The sequence below is a fragment of the Stenella coeruleoalba genome (assembly GCF_951394435.1).
Source record: "Stenella coeruleoalba genome assembly, chromosome: 18".
NCBI classification, from domain to species: Eukaryota; Metazoa; Chordata; class Mammalia; order Artiodactyla; family Delphinidae; genus Stenella; species Stenella coeruleoalba.
In genome coordinates this window covers 18,200,513-18,212,946 of record NC_137164.1, presented here as the reverse complement: position 1 = coordinate 18,212,946, position 12,434 = coordinate 18,200,513, and the positions used below count along the sequence as shown (strand labels likewise).

General features: G+C 35.3%; 1 protein-coding gene and 1 long non-coding RNA gene across 8 annotated transcripts in view; one reads left to right on the top strand and one right to left on the bottom strand.

Moving 5' to 3' along the window:
* LOC307176773 overlaps positions 1-12,434 on the bottom strand; it is a 77,799-nt gene that overhangs the window by 22,466 nt on the left and 42,899 nt on the right. For 3 of the 4 annotated variants that reach the window (XR_013824886.1, XR_013824887.1, XR_013824888.1), the window contains exons 2-5: positions 6,553-6,585; positions 2,449-2,537; positions 1,053-1,126; positions 86-134 (exon numbers count right to left, since the gene is read on the bottom strand). This is a non-coding gene — a long non-coding RNA (uncharacterized lncRNA). Of the gene's footprint in view, positions 1-85; positions 135-1,048; positions 1,127-2,448; positions 2,538-6,552; positions 6,586-12,434 lie in introns of all 4 variants that reach the window. The other variant, XR_013824885.1, reaches the window with a different exon arrangement.
* The window catches only part of FNDC3A (fibronectin type III domain containing 3A), a 163,906-nt gene that overhangs the window by 118,040 nt on the left and 33,432 nt on the right, over positions 1-12,434 (top strand). For all 4 annotated transcript variants that reach the window (XM_079903193.1, XM_079903194.1, XM_079903192.1 and 1 more), the window contains 7 exons: positions 2,414-2,571; positions 4,518-4,577; positions 5,688-5,826; positions 7,545-7,598; positions 9,636-9,760; positions 10,131-10,305; positions 12,029-12,115. In XM_079903193.1, the coding sequence (XP_079759319.1) occupies positions 2,414-2,571; positions 4,518-4,577; positions 5,688-5,826; positions 7,545-7,598; positions 9,636-9,760; positions 10,131-10,305; positions 12,029-12,115 (798 nt within the window). The remainder of the gene's footprint in view (positions 1-2,413; positions 2,572-4,517; positions 4,578-5,687; positions 5,827-7,544; positions 7,599-9,635; positions 9,761-10,130; positions 10,306-12,028; positions 12,116-12,434) is intronic.

Here is a 12,434-nt window from a genome sequence, read left to right as displayed (position 1 = left end):
TCTACTTTTTCCTGGACACACACACACACACACACACACTCACTCACTCACTCACTCACTCCTTTACACAGGAATTTCACAGTACCTTAATGGCAGTCCACTTCTCTTTCTTCTTTACAACTGGTTACATCCTTCTGAAACCAGCACCAGAAAACAGCATTTTTAGGCATTTTTCAGACTACATTCATTCTCCTTGATCTCTCTCCAGTGTTTGACATTGCTGATCATTTCCTTGTTCTCCTATCATCCTTTTAATGGCCCACTATCTCTCTCTCTCTCTCTCTCCCCCTTAGTCTATGGTTTTCATGAACATGAAATTACTAGGTAACCTTTAAAAATACACACTCACACATGTTCCAGCAGCTTACCCATTTCTTTTGTACCGAAATTATATCCCATCCCAAATCCTTTAAAATTCTATTCAAAATTCACTTCTCATGAAGTTTTCCGCAGCAACCCTAGTGTAATATTTTGTGCCTTAACATTTATATGCAAGTAATAAAATATCTTTTTTAAAGAATGAGTTGGGACCAAGAGTTTATTCTGTAAAAATAGATTGTCTAGCAGTGTGTCTAATTTTTTTTTTTAAGCTATACTTGGTAAATTCAACATAGTATCCTGGAAAAGTCTATTTAGTTTAAATTTTAATTGATAGTATTCTACCAGTGTTAATTTCTTAGTTTTGACAGAAATACATCATTATATAAAATGTTAACATTAGAGGAAGCTGGGTAGAAAGTATACAGAACTCTGTATCTATACTATCTTCCCAACTTTTCTGTAAATCTAGATTTATTCCCCAAAAAAAGCCATTTTAAATATACTGTATTTGATTAATTAAGGTAAACAGATCATTTCACTCATTTGTATAGATGACACCTGGAACCTAAAAGGTTGAGAGTTTAGTATCACCAAGCAAATTAGTGACAAGTCTTCTGTCTCCCTGCTTAGTCTTTTCTCTATTGCCTATACTTTTGATGATGTAATCAGTACCCACAAAGCCTAATAAGCTTTATAATGTAGATGCCAGTTAATGCTATTAACTTACCTACCTTCAGAATACTGTTCACTTCCCTGTTCTCACAGTTTTAACACAGTTATGATCATCCCATAAAATCAAGAAACTCTAAAGGGTACAGATATATGTATGTTAACAGTATGTTTGTTTAAAAAGGAAAGAAAACCTTACACAGTTACAGATTAATAGCCAGATGGACACTGGTTAAAACAAGGAATCACTTTTAAGTCCATTGTAAATGCAACATAGTACTGTACTAAGAGTTTTTAAAGACAGCATGACAGTAAATATTACATTTCCTGTGACTCAGCAGAAGCAAAATAAATACAGTAACAGTCTTCTAAACTTATTCAAGCTTTGAGAGCTTTGACAAGGAGAGAAAGTTATGCTTGTGTATAGACTGTTTATTCTGCCTAATTCAAGATAGGGGCTTCATCCTAGTGGTTAGTGGTTTTGTTTCTGTTTGTTTTATTGTCTTTGACTAAGATAGTCATTAAATGTAGATAATTTTAAAGCAAGCTTTTACATTAATGTCTGGGTATTGATATAATCTGATACCTTTCTTACCAATCTTTAGTTTAAATCAAATCCCTAGACTTTTTTTTCCTCTTTATTAGACTTTTTTTATAAAAGTAATCCAAAATGTAAAAATGCTATTAAGACCTCCTGTTTTTCTCTCATATCTCTCTTCATCCCACCACACATACTCACAAAATCCCCAAAGGTAAGGATTAGTACATTTTTACAGTACATTTTCAGATATTTGTATGCATTTTTTAATTTCTTTAACACAGCTGAAATCATAGCATATATATTGCTTTGCAGCTTCCGTTTTTCCTCCAGACCCTCACCACACTAGATACTAATCCAGTATTTCATCCATTAATTAATTTTAATCTTCCCTAACCCAGTGGATGAAAAGTAGTATCTTGTTTTAATTTATTTATTTAATTATGAATGTAGTTAGATATATTTTATATCTTTTTATTTTAAATATTATTCAGTTATATTTCTTTGGACAGTCCATGTCCTTTGCTCATTTTTCTGTTGAGGCTTTGGCCTTTTTCTTATTGTTAGACACTTTCTAAAGTGAGGAAATGGAACCCTTTCAAGCATGTTACAAGTGGGTTTTTTCTGCCCTTCTTTTGACTGTATATGATGTTTACACTAATAGTTTTAGACAGCCCCGAATGGTCTTTAAACCTTTGTTGAACCTATCTGCCCTTGCACAGCAAATTGTATCTCATCTACAAAAGGACAGGTTTCTATTTGTGAGCCATTTTATGTAAGTAGATATATTTTATTTAAGCTTGAAACCCCATTAGATTTTTTTTTACTGTTTGTTGTACACATTACAGTTGTTTCAGAGAGCTTTCAAATATTATGTTTTTGCAGGCCTCAGACATCCAGGCAAGGACAGTAGTACTTACCTGGTCACCTCCTTCCAGCCTCATTAATGGCGAAACAGATGAGACTACTGTACCAGAGCTCTATGGTTATGAAATTCTGGTCTCAAGTACTGGAAAAGATGGGAAATATAAAAGTGTATATGCGTAGGTATTTGTTACGTTTTACTCCCTGCCATTATATAAGTTAATGGTTTATCAAAAACAGCTTAAAACTAATTCTGTGCTATTTTCCCTCTTCATGCTTTTATTTTGACTCTATAAGTTGACCAGTGATAGTAATTTCAATGTAAATAGTCCAGATGCTGGCTGGTTCACATTTCTGTCTACACTCCCTTGGAATAATCACTTTCATTGCCCACGTTCAGCTTTTTTATTTTTCAGTAGGCTCCCTAATAGATATTTCACTATTCACGTATTCCTGAGACATAAATATAGATTGTAGTATGTAGAAGCCAGGACCTGAAATGGAGAACTCTTATACTGTGAACTCATGCAATGTGATATTGCTCCTCTAGGGAGTTGGATTTAATTCTTATATGTACAAGCTCATATCCCATTGTAAAATGAATTTAGTGCCATTGTTCCTCATTTGTGTGTTGGTATGTTAATAATCATACTTTGAAAAAATCATAGTTCTCTTTTCTTGGTTCTAAAGCATATTATATACCAAGAAGCCTTAGGAAGTATCAGTGGCTAAAATTGTGACGTTTATGATTGATGGTTGTAAAATAAATTATTTTTCTCTTCTTATTCATATAGAAATTGCTTATTCTGATGAAAAAGAGTAAAGTCGATTACTAGTTAAAATTTCACCACCAGGAAGATTGTAAAGGATGTGGTTAGCCATTTGAATGATCATTATTAACACACAACACTGGATACATCAGCCTTCTTGGTATCTTTTTTCAAAAAAATAGCTAGTGTGGGGAAGAAAGGAAAGAGAAACTGCTCCAGTGACTGTCATCTAGCAACATAAGGTTATAAAAATGTCCTATCTCCTTCTCTCTTTTGAGACTTCCTTGTGTTTATTCTATTTCTTTTTCTTAAAAGAGACAAAACCTACCTAAGAGGTAAACAGAGGGTAAAGGAGCATCAACGTAAAGGTTTCTTTTTGTGTTAATGGCTGTTCTAGTTTGATATGGCTGCTTTCTAAGAGGAAGGATTTATCTCCGTTTGCAGCCTGACCAGAGAGCACAAGAGGGACATTAGTCAACCTTAGTCACCTTTTTTACCCTGCACCAATTAAGGTCTCCTTCTGAGGCTGCTACTACAACTGCCTGATTCATTAAGGTGTACTTCTATCAGTGAGACATGTTTCCTTTCTCATACGATTCACTGGCTTTGATTTGAGAAACAGGATAGCTGTGGAAGGAAAGTGGGAGGGAGGTGGGAGGTTGGAGGAAGAAGCCCATAAAGTGGAAAGGAGAGAAACTTAACTGAAGGAAATGAAACAGAGAACAGTGATTTAAAAGAAAAGGAAGAGAAAACAGGCTAGTTTGTTGGCTACATACCCAAATAATAGTTGTATCAAATGATTATTTAAGAAAATATGTGCCATTATATTTGAAAATTTAATAGTGGCCATAAAAAATGCTTTACCTTATGATTCAGTTTTTTTTTATCTACTCATTAAACTGTAACATTTTAAATAAAGTTCCATGTTATATTTTAAATAAAATCCAGTAGTGGCAGACTCCTTGTAGAAATTTGGTAGGTTTGATTTCAGTAGTACATGTGTTATTTAGCATTCTAATTATATACCAGTGGATTTTTAAATAATTGAAAATGGTTCTGTTTCTTCAGTAAGCTAAGTATCTTCCCTAACTCCACGGGGGGGGAAAAAAAGTCTGGCTTACACAACTGATTTGCTTAGCATACCTTTTTGTTTTAAAGTGGTATTCAGGTACATGCTTAAGTTCGGCATATATCTTAATTACACAAATTGCATATTAGTGCAATCTGAATGTGGTTACAGTTGGAAAAGTAAGAAGCAGTATAATTTCATAAAGTACCACAAACTGTAGTGTACATAATACATATCCTCTGGAATGCTTTATCATACAACGAAATGTTGCCTTTTTTTCCCCCAGAGGAGAAGAAACCAGTGTCACTTTAAATGATCTCAAACCAGCTACAGATTACCATGCAAAGTAAGGAATTCCTATATGTTGCTTTTATATGATATAGCATAGGGTTTGTTTGTTTTTAATGATTTCCTTAAAAGTCTAGAATATAATTTAAATATTAATTTTGGATTAAAAACATGGGTTTTGTGGACTTTGATTTTTCTTGTGGTATAATTATCAACACTTTCCAAAAAAAACAAAAACATTTAACTCAAATGTTATAATGAAGTGGTAAATCACCCTGTTTGTAGGACCTAGGAATTAGAATGAATATACAGATAATATGTATAATATAGCTGTAATATCTAATTCAGCACTGGAAAATTGTCCCAGCTTTTGAAACTTTTACAAAACAGAATCATAAATAATATTTGCTACTTACATATTTTTACTCCATCCTATTTTGTACAAGTTTGGGATATTAAAACTCTGAGAATTTCATAACATTTAATTAGGATAACTTAGATACTACTGTTTTGTTCTGCACCGTTCTTCTTTTATAATTTACCGAAATTATTTTATAGACTCTAGGGTCTCCCCAGCTGGGACTCAGTATAACGATTTAGTCAGTCACCTCTTTTTAAAAATAACACTTGTAGTTGGGATTATTCCTATTAAACTATTAAATTAAGTCTTCAATTATACATCCTATGGATAAACCCAAAGTATCATCCAACCTAATATTTTTCAAACTGTGGATTGCAACCATTATTGAATCATAAAATTAATTTTGTGGGTTATATTCAGAATTTTTAAAGTTAAATATCAAATGGAATAGAAAGTATCAGTATATTACCCTAGTTAAGGATATTGTTTCAGGGTACTTGTGCATGCATGCGTGTATGTGTGTGTGTGTGTGTGTGTGTGTGTGTGTGTATAAATGCATATCTCAGAGACACAGTCACAGTTTAAAATGTATTCTTACTTTCGGCAGTCAGAAAAATATGAAAGCCCCTGGCCTATTCTATTTTTCTTTTTTTTAAGGGTCACCCTTTATTTCTGATATGCATATTTTCTCAATAGAACATTTAGAGGGCATCTTACTGACTTGCCCGTACTTAAATGTGATGCTATAGAATGGTAGGATACAGTGATTCTATCTGCAGGTTAAAACAATTTATTCTATCACCTTAGAGTCCAGGCAGAATACAATTCTATAAAGGGAACTCCTTCCGAAGCTGAAACCTTTACCACCTTGAGCTGTGAACCTGACATACCTAATCCACCAAGGATAGCCAATCGGACCAAAAATTCACTCACTTTGCAATGGAAGGTAAGAATATTCTCTAGAGTATTTCCAACTGGACATTTGTTTTCCTTTTTTTTCTTCTGTAGTATTAAACTTCATTTGTTTTTGGAGACAAAAAGGTTTAAGCTAAATTGCTCTTGCTCTTCACATGTATTAAATAGGCATTTGTTCCTTATAAAATAACACTCTTATTAGTGTTATTAACACTCATCAGTTTTCCTTACTGATGTACAGCAGAAAAGATTGATTTATAATTAGCAGCCCTTATACTGAATTTGTGATGACACTGCAATGTGTAATTCTCAGGCTCATTACTACTTTCTATAATACTCTGTAATGACACCTTTATATCCTGAATTTTATCCTAAAATGAGATTCATAATAACTAGACTCATAGTTTTTAAAATATTAATATGTCTTAAAGGAGGAATAAAATTATTTTTAATAGAATAATATATTTTTGATATATAAATATTTGTGCCCAGCTACACAAGAAGATGTAATGAAATGGAAAGACACTAGATAGAATTGGTAATTCACACACCACAGACATCATTGTCATTGGTGACATGATTTTCTGAAATGATACCTAGGTCTTGGTAAATTTTTGAATAAAATTAAGTACAAGCTTTCCCAACTTGCATAGTAGTTGCATTTGGGGGAATACAGTAACTGTTAAAACTATACCACAAATACCTTGTAAAATGGAATTAGGGTCTAGGCAGTAATAATTATAAACAGATATTTCACCTGTATGGATGTCCAGAAGCACATTCAGAAGTCCTAGAGGAAAAGAACAATTCTTCATTGTACTGAAATGAAGGTGAAATTCTTTAGTTTTAGAGTGATTAAATACTGGGGAAAAAATGACCAAAAAAGCTGAAATTTTCACCACTGAAAATTAACAGATTGGTGAATTAGCAGTCTTAGGCGGTTGACACGTGGAGTCTAGAAGCAGAGATCCAGACAGTATGCCCTCTTGGAGTTCCTTTCAGAACACTAGTTCTTTCACTTTTTAGTGTATTACACAATATCACTTTCAGATTGTAAGTTGAGTTTTAATGAAAATGACAGGATCTATCCCAGGAGCTTAAAGCTGATAAAACCTTCTGATAAAAGGCAGTTTATTTATTTATTTTTTTAAAGGATTATAGGGCTTCCCTGCTGACTCAGTGGTTAAGGATCTGCCTGCCAATGCAGGGGACATGGGTTCGAGCCCTGGTCTGGGAAGATCCCACATGCCGCGGAGCAACTAAGCCCGTGCGCCGCAAGTACTGAGCCTGTGCTCTAGAGCTCACAAGCCGCAACTACTGAAGCCTGCACGCCTAGAGCCTGTGCTCTGCAACAAGAGAAGCCACCGCAGTGAGAAGCCCATGCACGGCAACAAAGAGTAGACCCCGCTCACCGCAGCTAGAGAAAGCCCACACAGCAACAAAGACCCAACACAGCCAAAAATAATAAATTTTTTTTTAAAAATTATAAAAGTTAAGAGATCTTGAGAAAAGAGATTGTTCAGTGTTCATAAAAATTTGAGTAGCCTCTTGATTTGTTTTATTTTCTTGAAGTTAAAAGGATTATAGGATACGCATGTATTTCTGTATTCTCTGTGCACATTTTTGCAGGGCTAAATCCCAGAGAACATCTGCAACACACAATAGATGCCTTAGATTGGATCGTCACAATATCTTTTATAAAAGTACTAATTTGTACTCATTTTGTTTGTTTTTTGGTGTTTGTTTTAGGCACCTAGTGACAATGGTTCTAAAATCCAAAGTTTTATTTTAGAATGGGATGAGGTAAGTACATTTAAACTTTTTAAATTAGGCTAAAATGTATGCATATCCTCAGGCAGAAATACCTTTTTGTTTATGAGTCAGCTGATGGTGTTCTTAGAAACCATTACTGACGTTTTCAACTAAACCACCATCAAAGCTATCACTTGGTTAATTAACTGGATGGAATATTTTCTTTCACATCAGCCTTAAAGGCAAGCATGTTCATTTACTGTGACTGCTTTAACAAATTACCACAAACTGAGTGGCTTAAAACAACACTTTTATTCTCTTAATAATTCTCGAAACCAGAAATCCAAAATAGCTTTCACTGGGCCAAAATCAAGGTGTCACCACAGCCGTGCTTACTCCAGGGACTCTAGAGCAGAACGCATTTCCTTGCCTTTTCCAGCTCTGGAGGCTGTGCTCATTACTTGGTTCATGGCCACATCAGATTGCCTTTTCTCCCCCTGCTGCCATTATCACATGGCCTTCCTCTTCTGTCTTCAAGTCCTTCTCTGCTTCCATCTTAAAAAGGACACTTGTAATTCCATTTAGGACCCACCCAGATAATCCAGGATAATCTCTCCACATCTCAAGAGCCTTACCTTAACCATATTTGTACAGTTCCTGCTACCATGTGAGGTAACATTCACAGGTTCCTGGGATTAGGATCTGGGTAACTTCGGGGGCTGTTATTCAGCCTACCACAGCAAACATACTGGGCTTTATTGTTTAGTACTTTGTTTTACTGTCATTTATATATATCATGTTCTCTTTTGCGCTGCTGCTTCACTGCAGCTAAGAGGAGGGGCCAGAGGGAGTAGAAGAAATTCCACTGATAATTTGGGAATTCAAATTGAGGCACAACCCAAGTAAGTTTTATTCCAGAAGGTCTAAGAGAATTCAGAATTAGGAAGTCTATTGCTGTATCATAGTAACTGAGAAGAAAAACCATATCATCTTAATAAATTATGACAGGTATTTGATAAAATTTATCACCCGTCTCATTTAAAACTCAAAACAAATTAGGAATAGAAAGGTGATTCCTTATTTGACAGTTTTGTATTAAGTGCAGTACTATCACTAAACAATAAAAGCGCTTCTAGTCAAAGCAAATACAAGTCAAAGTTGCCAGTTTTCCCCACCTTTATTTGACATTATTCAGGAAGTTACAGCTAATACAGTATGATTTGGAATCAAAACAAGAGGTAGAGCTATGGTGGCTGGGCTGGGGGAGCAAGATTATCATTTTTTAGAGATGACATGATTTTCTATTTAGATAACTTGATAGAATCAACTATAAACACGATTAGAACTAAAATTAGAGTTCAATAAAGCAACCAGATTCAGACTAAAGGTATTCTTTGAAGCAGAGGTCACCCTAACCGCCCTTTACCTCTACCACACAATAACGAGAAATGGGTAGAAAATAAAAAATGTGTTGATTTTATGTAGCATCTTAAATTTCTAAAACTCTTCAGTTGTCCTGAACTGCAGACTTTTCTCTCTCCCATCTTAATGTCTGTAATGGGATTTTTCTCTCTGTTTATACTCTTTCAGTATTAAATCTAAGCAGTAGTAGTGCCAAAATCTTTAAGGAAGTTTAGCAGCTATCTAGGTGGTTTGGGGATGGGTAGGGACCTTTTCTTGAAACTGTTTGCATAGAACTTTTCATAGGTTGAGGAAAGCTGCCAGTTATGCATATCAAAGATCAACCTATTTCCACCGCCGCCAGTCCCCCCATAGAGATTGTGGGATCCATACCTGGAAAGAGTTTCTTTTACTAAAAGCCAGAGGTTAAGCATCAGCTATGAAACAGGGTGCTTAGTTCAAGAAGCTATACAGAGATGCCCGCTCTTCAGTTTTTGAATTCTGCGTTAATGAACAGTGAGTATCATATAAAAGATGTGTTATCTTAGACTTCTCTTGAGATTCATGACATGCATGTAACAAAGATGATTTTTAATGTACACTAGCTAATATGTTACTATCAATTAGGAATTAATGTGGATTTCTTCTTACAGTAATGTACAATGATATATAATAACTTTCTTTTAGGGAAAAGGAAATGGAGAATTTTGTCAGTGTTACACAGGCTTACAGAAGCAATTTAAAATTACTAAACTGTCACCAGCAATGGGTTGTAAATTTAGACTATCAGCCAAAAATGACTATGGTCCAAGGTAAGATACATTTTAATGTAGATATTTTAGACTCTTCATTTGTATAAATTATTCACAGTCCAAATTATCCACTAAAAATTCTGCCTTAGTTATCACTTCGTTGCTATAGTTAAGATGTGTTACTAACCTAGCAAAGCTATGAGAGAATTTGTTAATTACATAAACTGCAGTTTTAAAACAATACTAATTCACTTTTAGGTATCTGACCTGGTTACCATAAAGATATTACCAAATCCAAGATATATTACTGGATTATAATTAGTTATCAAAATTATCCTTTGCCCCAAAAATGTCACTTATCAAAATGAGTTCTTTGGCTATAAAAAATAACTATTTTTCATTCCTTCTTAAAAACCATTTGCTTCAACAGTGGTTTTAGTGAAGAAGTCTTATATTACACCTCAGGCTGTGCCCCTTCTATGCCAGCAAGTCCTATATTAATTAAAGCTGGGGTTACTTGGTTATCCTTACAATGGAGTAAACCCTCAGGAACACCATCAGATGAAGGAATTTCTTATATTTTAGAGATGGAGGAAGAAACTTCAGTAAGTATGTATTTTAAATATGGTATTTAAAACATTTCAGTGTGACATTAATCCTGATACAGTAAATATTGCCACAGTAGTTAGATCGTTTCCCAGATGCTTTGAAACCTTGGTTGGTTACTGTTTGGGAGGGACTGGAAGTGAGGGACAACTCAGCCTTTTGTTTTCTTGATGTGTTGGAGGGGGTTTTGGTTTTTATGTGTGTTTGGATACATTTTATGCCTGGGAACAACACAGACTACACTTTAAGTATATATGTTTTGGGGAAAATAAAGAGAGGGAAGGATCACCACAGCCTTAGACTAAGCAACTCTAAAAGATAAGAAAAGAGAATGTCTCCCTTCTCCAACTGTGTTCATGCATTGCTTCTCCAAGTGCCACAGAAACTTTGAAGAGCCTCACAGACTATATAGTGCAGCCTGAATCTAGTTACCAGTGTCTCATCTCCTGTAAGCTAGACCTGAGCTAAACAAGAGTTAGGCTGTCTTCTCCTAGTTATATATAGTTCCATAGCTTTTCAGAGTTACTTTGAAGCAATATGAGTCAAAACTGGCTTGGTCCATAGACAACTAATGAGAACATAGTGTATAGCACAGGGAACTCCATTTAATGCACTGTGGTGACCTAAATGGGAAGGAAATCCAAAAAAGGGGATATATGTATATGTATAGCTGATTCATTTTGCTGTACAGTAGAAACTAACACAACGTTGTATAGCAACTATACTCCAATAAAAATTAATTAAAAAAATAGCTTGGTCCATTCTAGGTGTATACCCAGAAGAATTGAAAATACATGTTTGTACAAAACTTTGTACACCAATGTTCACAGCAGCATTAATCATAATAGCCAAAAAGTGGGAATAACCGAAATGTCCATCAACTGATGAATGGATAAACAAAGTGTAATATATCCGTGCAGTAGAATACCATTCAGCCACATAAGGGAATGGAGTACTAACATATGCCACAACATGAATGAGCCTTGAAAACATTACGCTAAATAAAGAACCCAGTCACAGAAAACTGCATATTGTGTGATTCCATTTCTATGGGTATAGGCAAATCCATAGAGATAGAAAGTATATTGGTGTATAAGAAAAGAGAGAAAGTGACTGCTAACCAGAAAGTAAAGTACAGGCTTTATTCTGGAACTAGGAATTATGGTTTGGGAATTATATCTCAGTCTTTTTAAATTTTAAAAATAACATTGGGAAAGTATAAGCATTGTCCCTGGGGCTATAAATAATGCCAAACTAAATAATGCCAAACATAAGTGACATCACAACCTGCCAGCACAACCAACTATTCACCTATTCACCTAAACACAGTTATGTGTTCAGGGAAAGTTAAATATGTTAAATAGTTATGGTTTTGTTTAGCTCTTGCAACATCTGTCTGGGAAATTCCTGTTAGTTCTAGGGATAAGCTTACTGATGGTGATGTTACCATTGTCTCTCATTTTCCCTCAACACAAAGATCTTCTCTTGGCTACTGTATTTACTGAGAATAAGTGGTCTTCCCCATCCTCCTACAAATGTTCAGTAGCATTTCTGGATCTGTCTACTCAAGATAGAAGCATCAAGGTGAAGATTACCCTCAACCAAGCATTAATCACATTGCACGTAACAGAAGATGAAGAGGACCTGAGTCTTTTCACATATTCCTTATTCCCCATATTTCTGCTGTTAGACCTCTAATGAAGACTTATTTTCCCTTTCCAGGGATATGGTTTTAAGCCTAAATATGATGGAGAAGACCTTGCTTACACAGTGAAAAATCTCAGACGTAGTACAAAGTATAAATTTAAGGTAAGCTTTGAAAACCCTTGAAAGATTTGCTTGTTGTTCTTATTGTTCCTGTTTTAAAGGCAGGTACATGCCTCACTCCTGTGGGATTTTTTGGGTTTTTTTGCGGTACGTGGGCCTCTCACTGTCGTGGCCTCTCCCGTTGCGGTGCACAGGCCCCGGACGCGCAGGCTCAGCGGCCATGGCTCACGGGCCCAGCCGCTCCGCGGCATGTGGGATCTTCCCGGGCCGGGGCACGAACCCGTGTCCCCTGCATTGGCAGGCGGACTCTCAACCACTGCACCACCAGGGAAGCCCATTCCTGTGGTTTTATTTATTTATT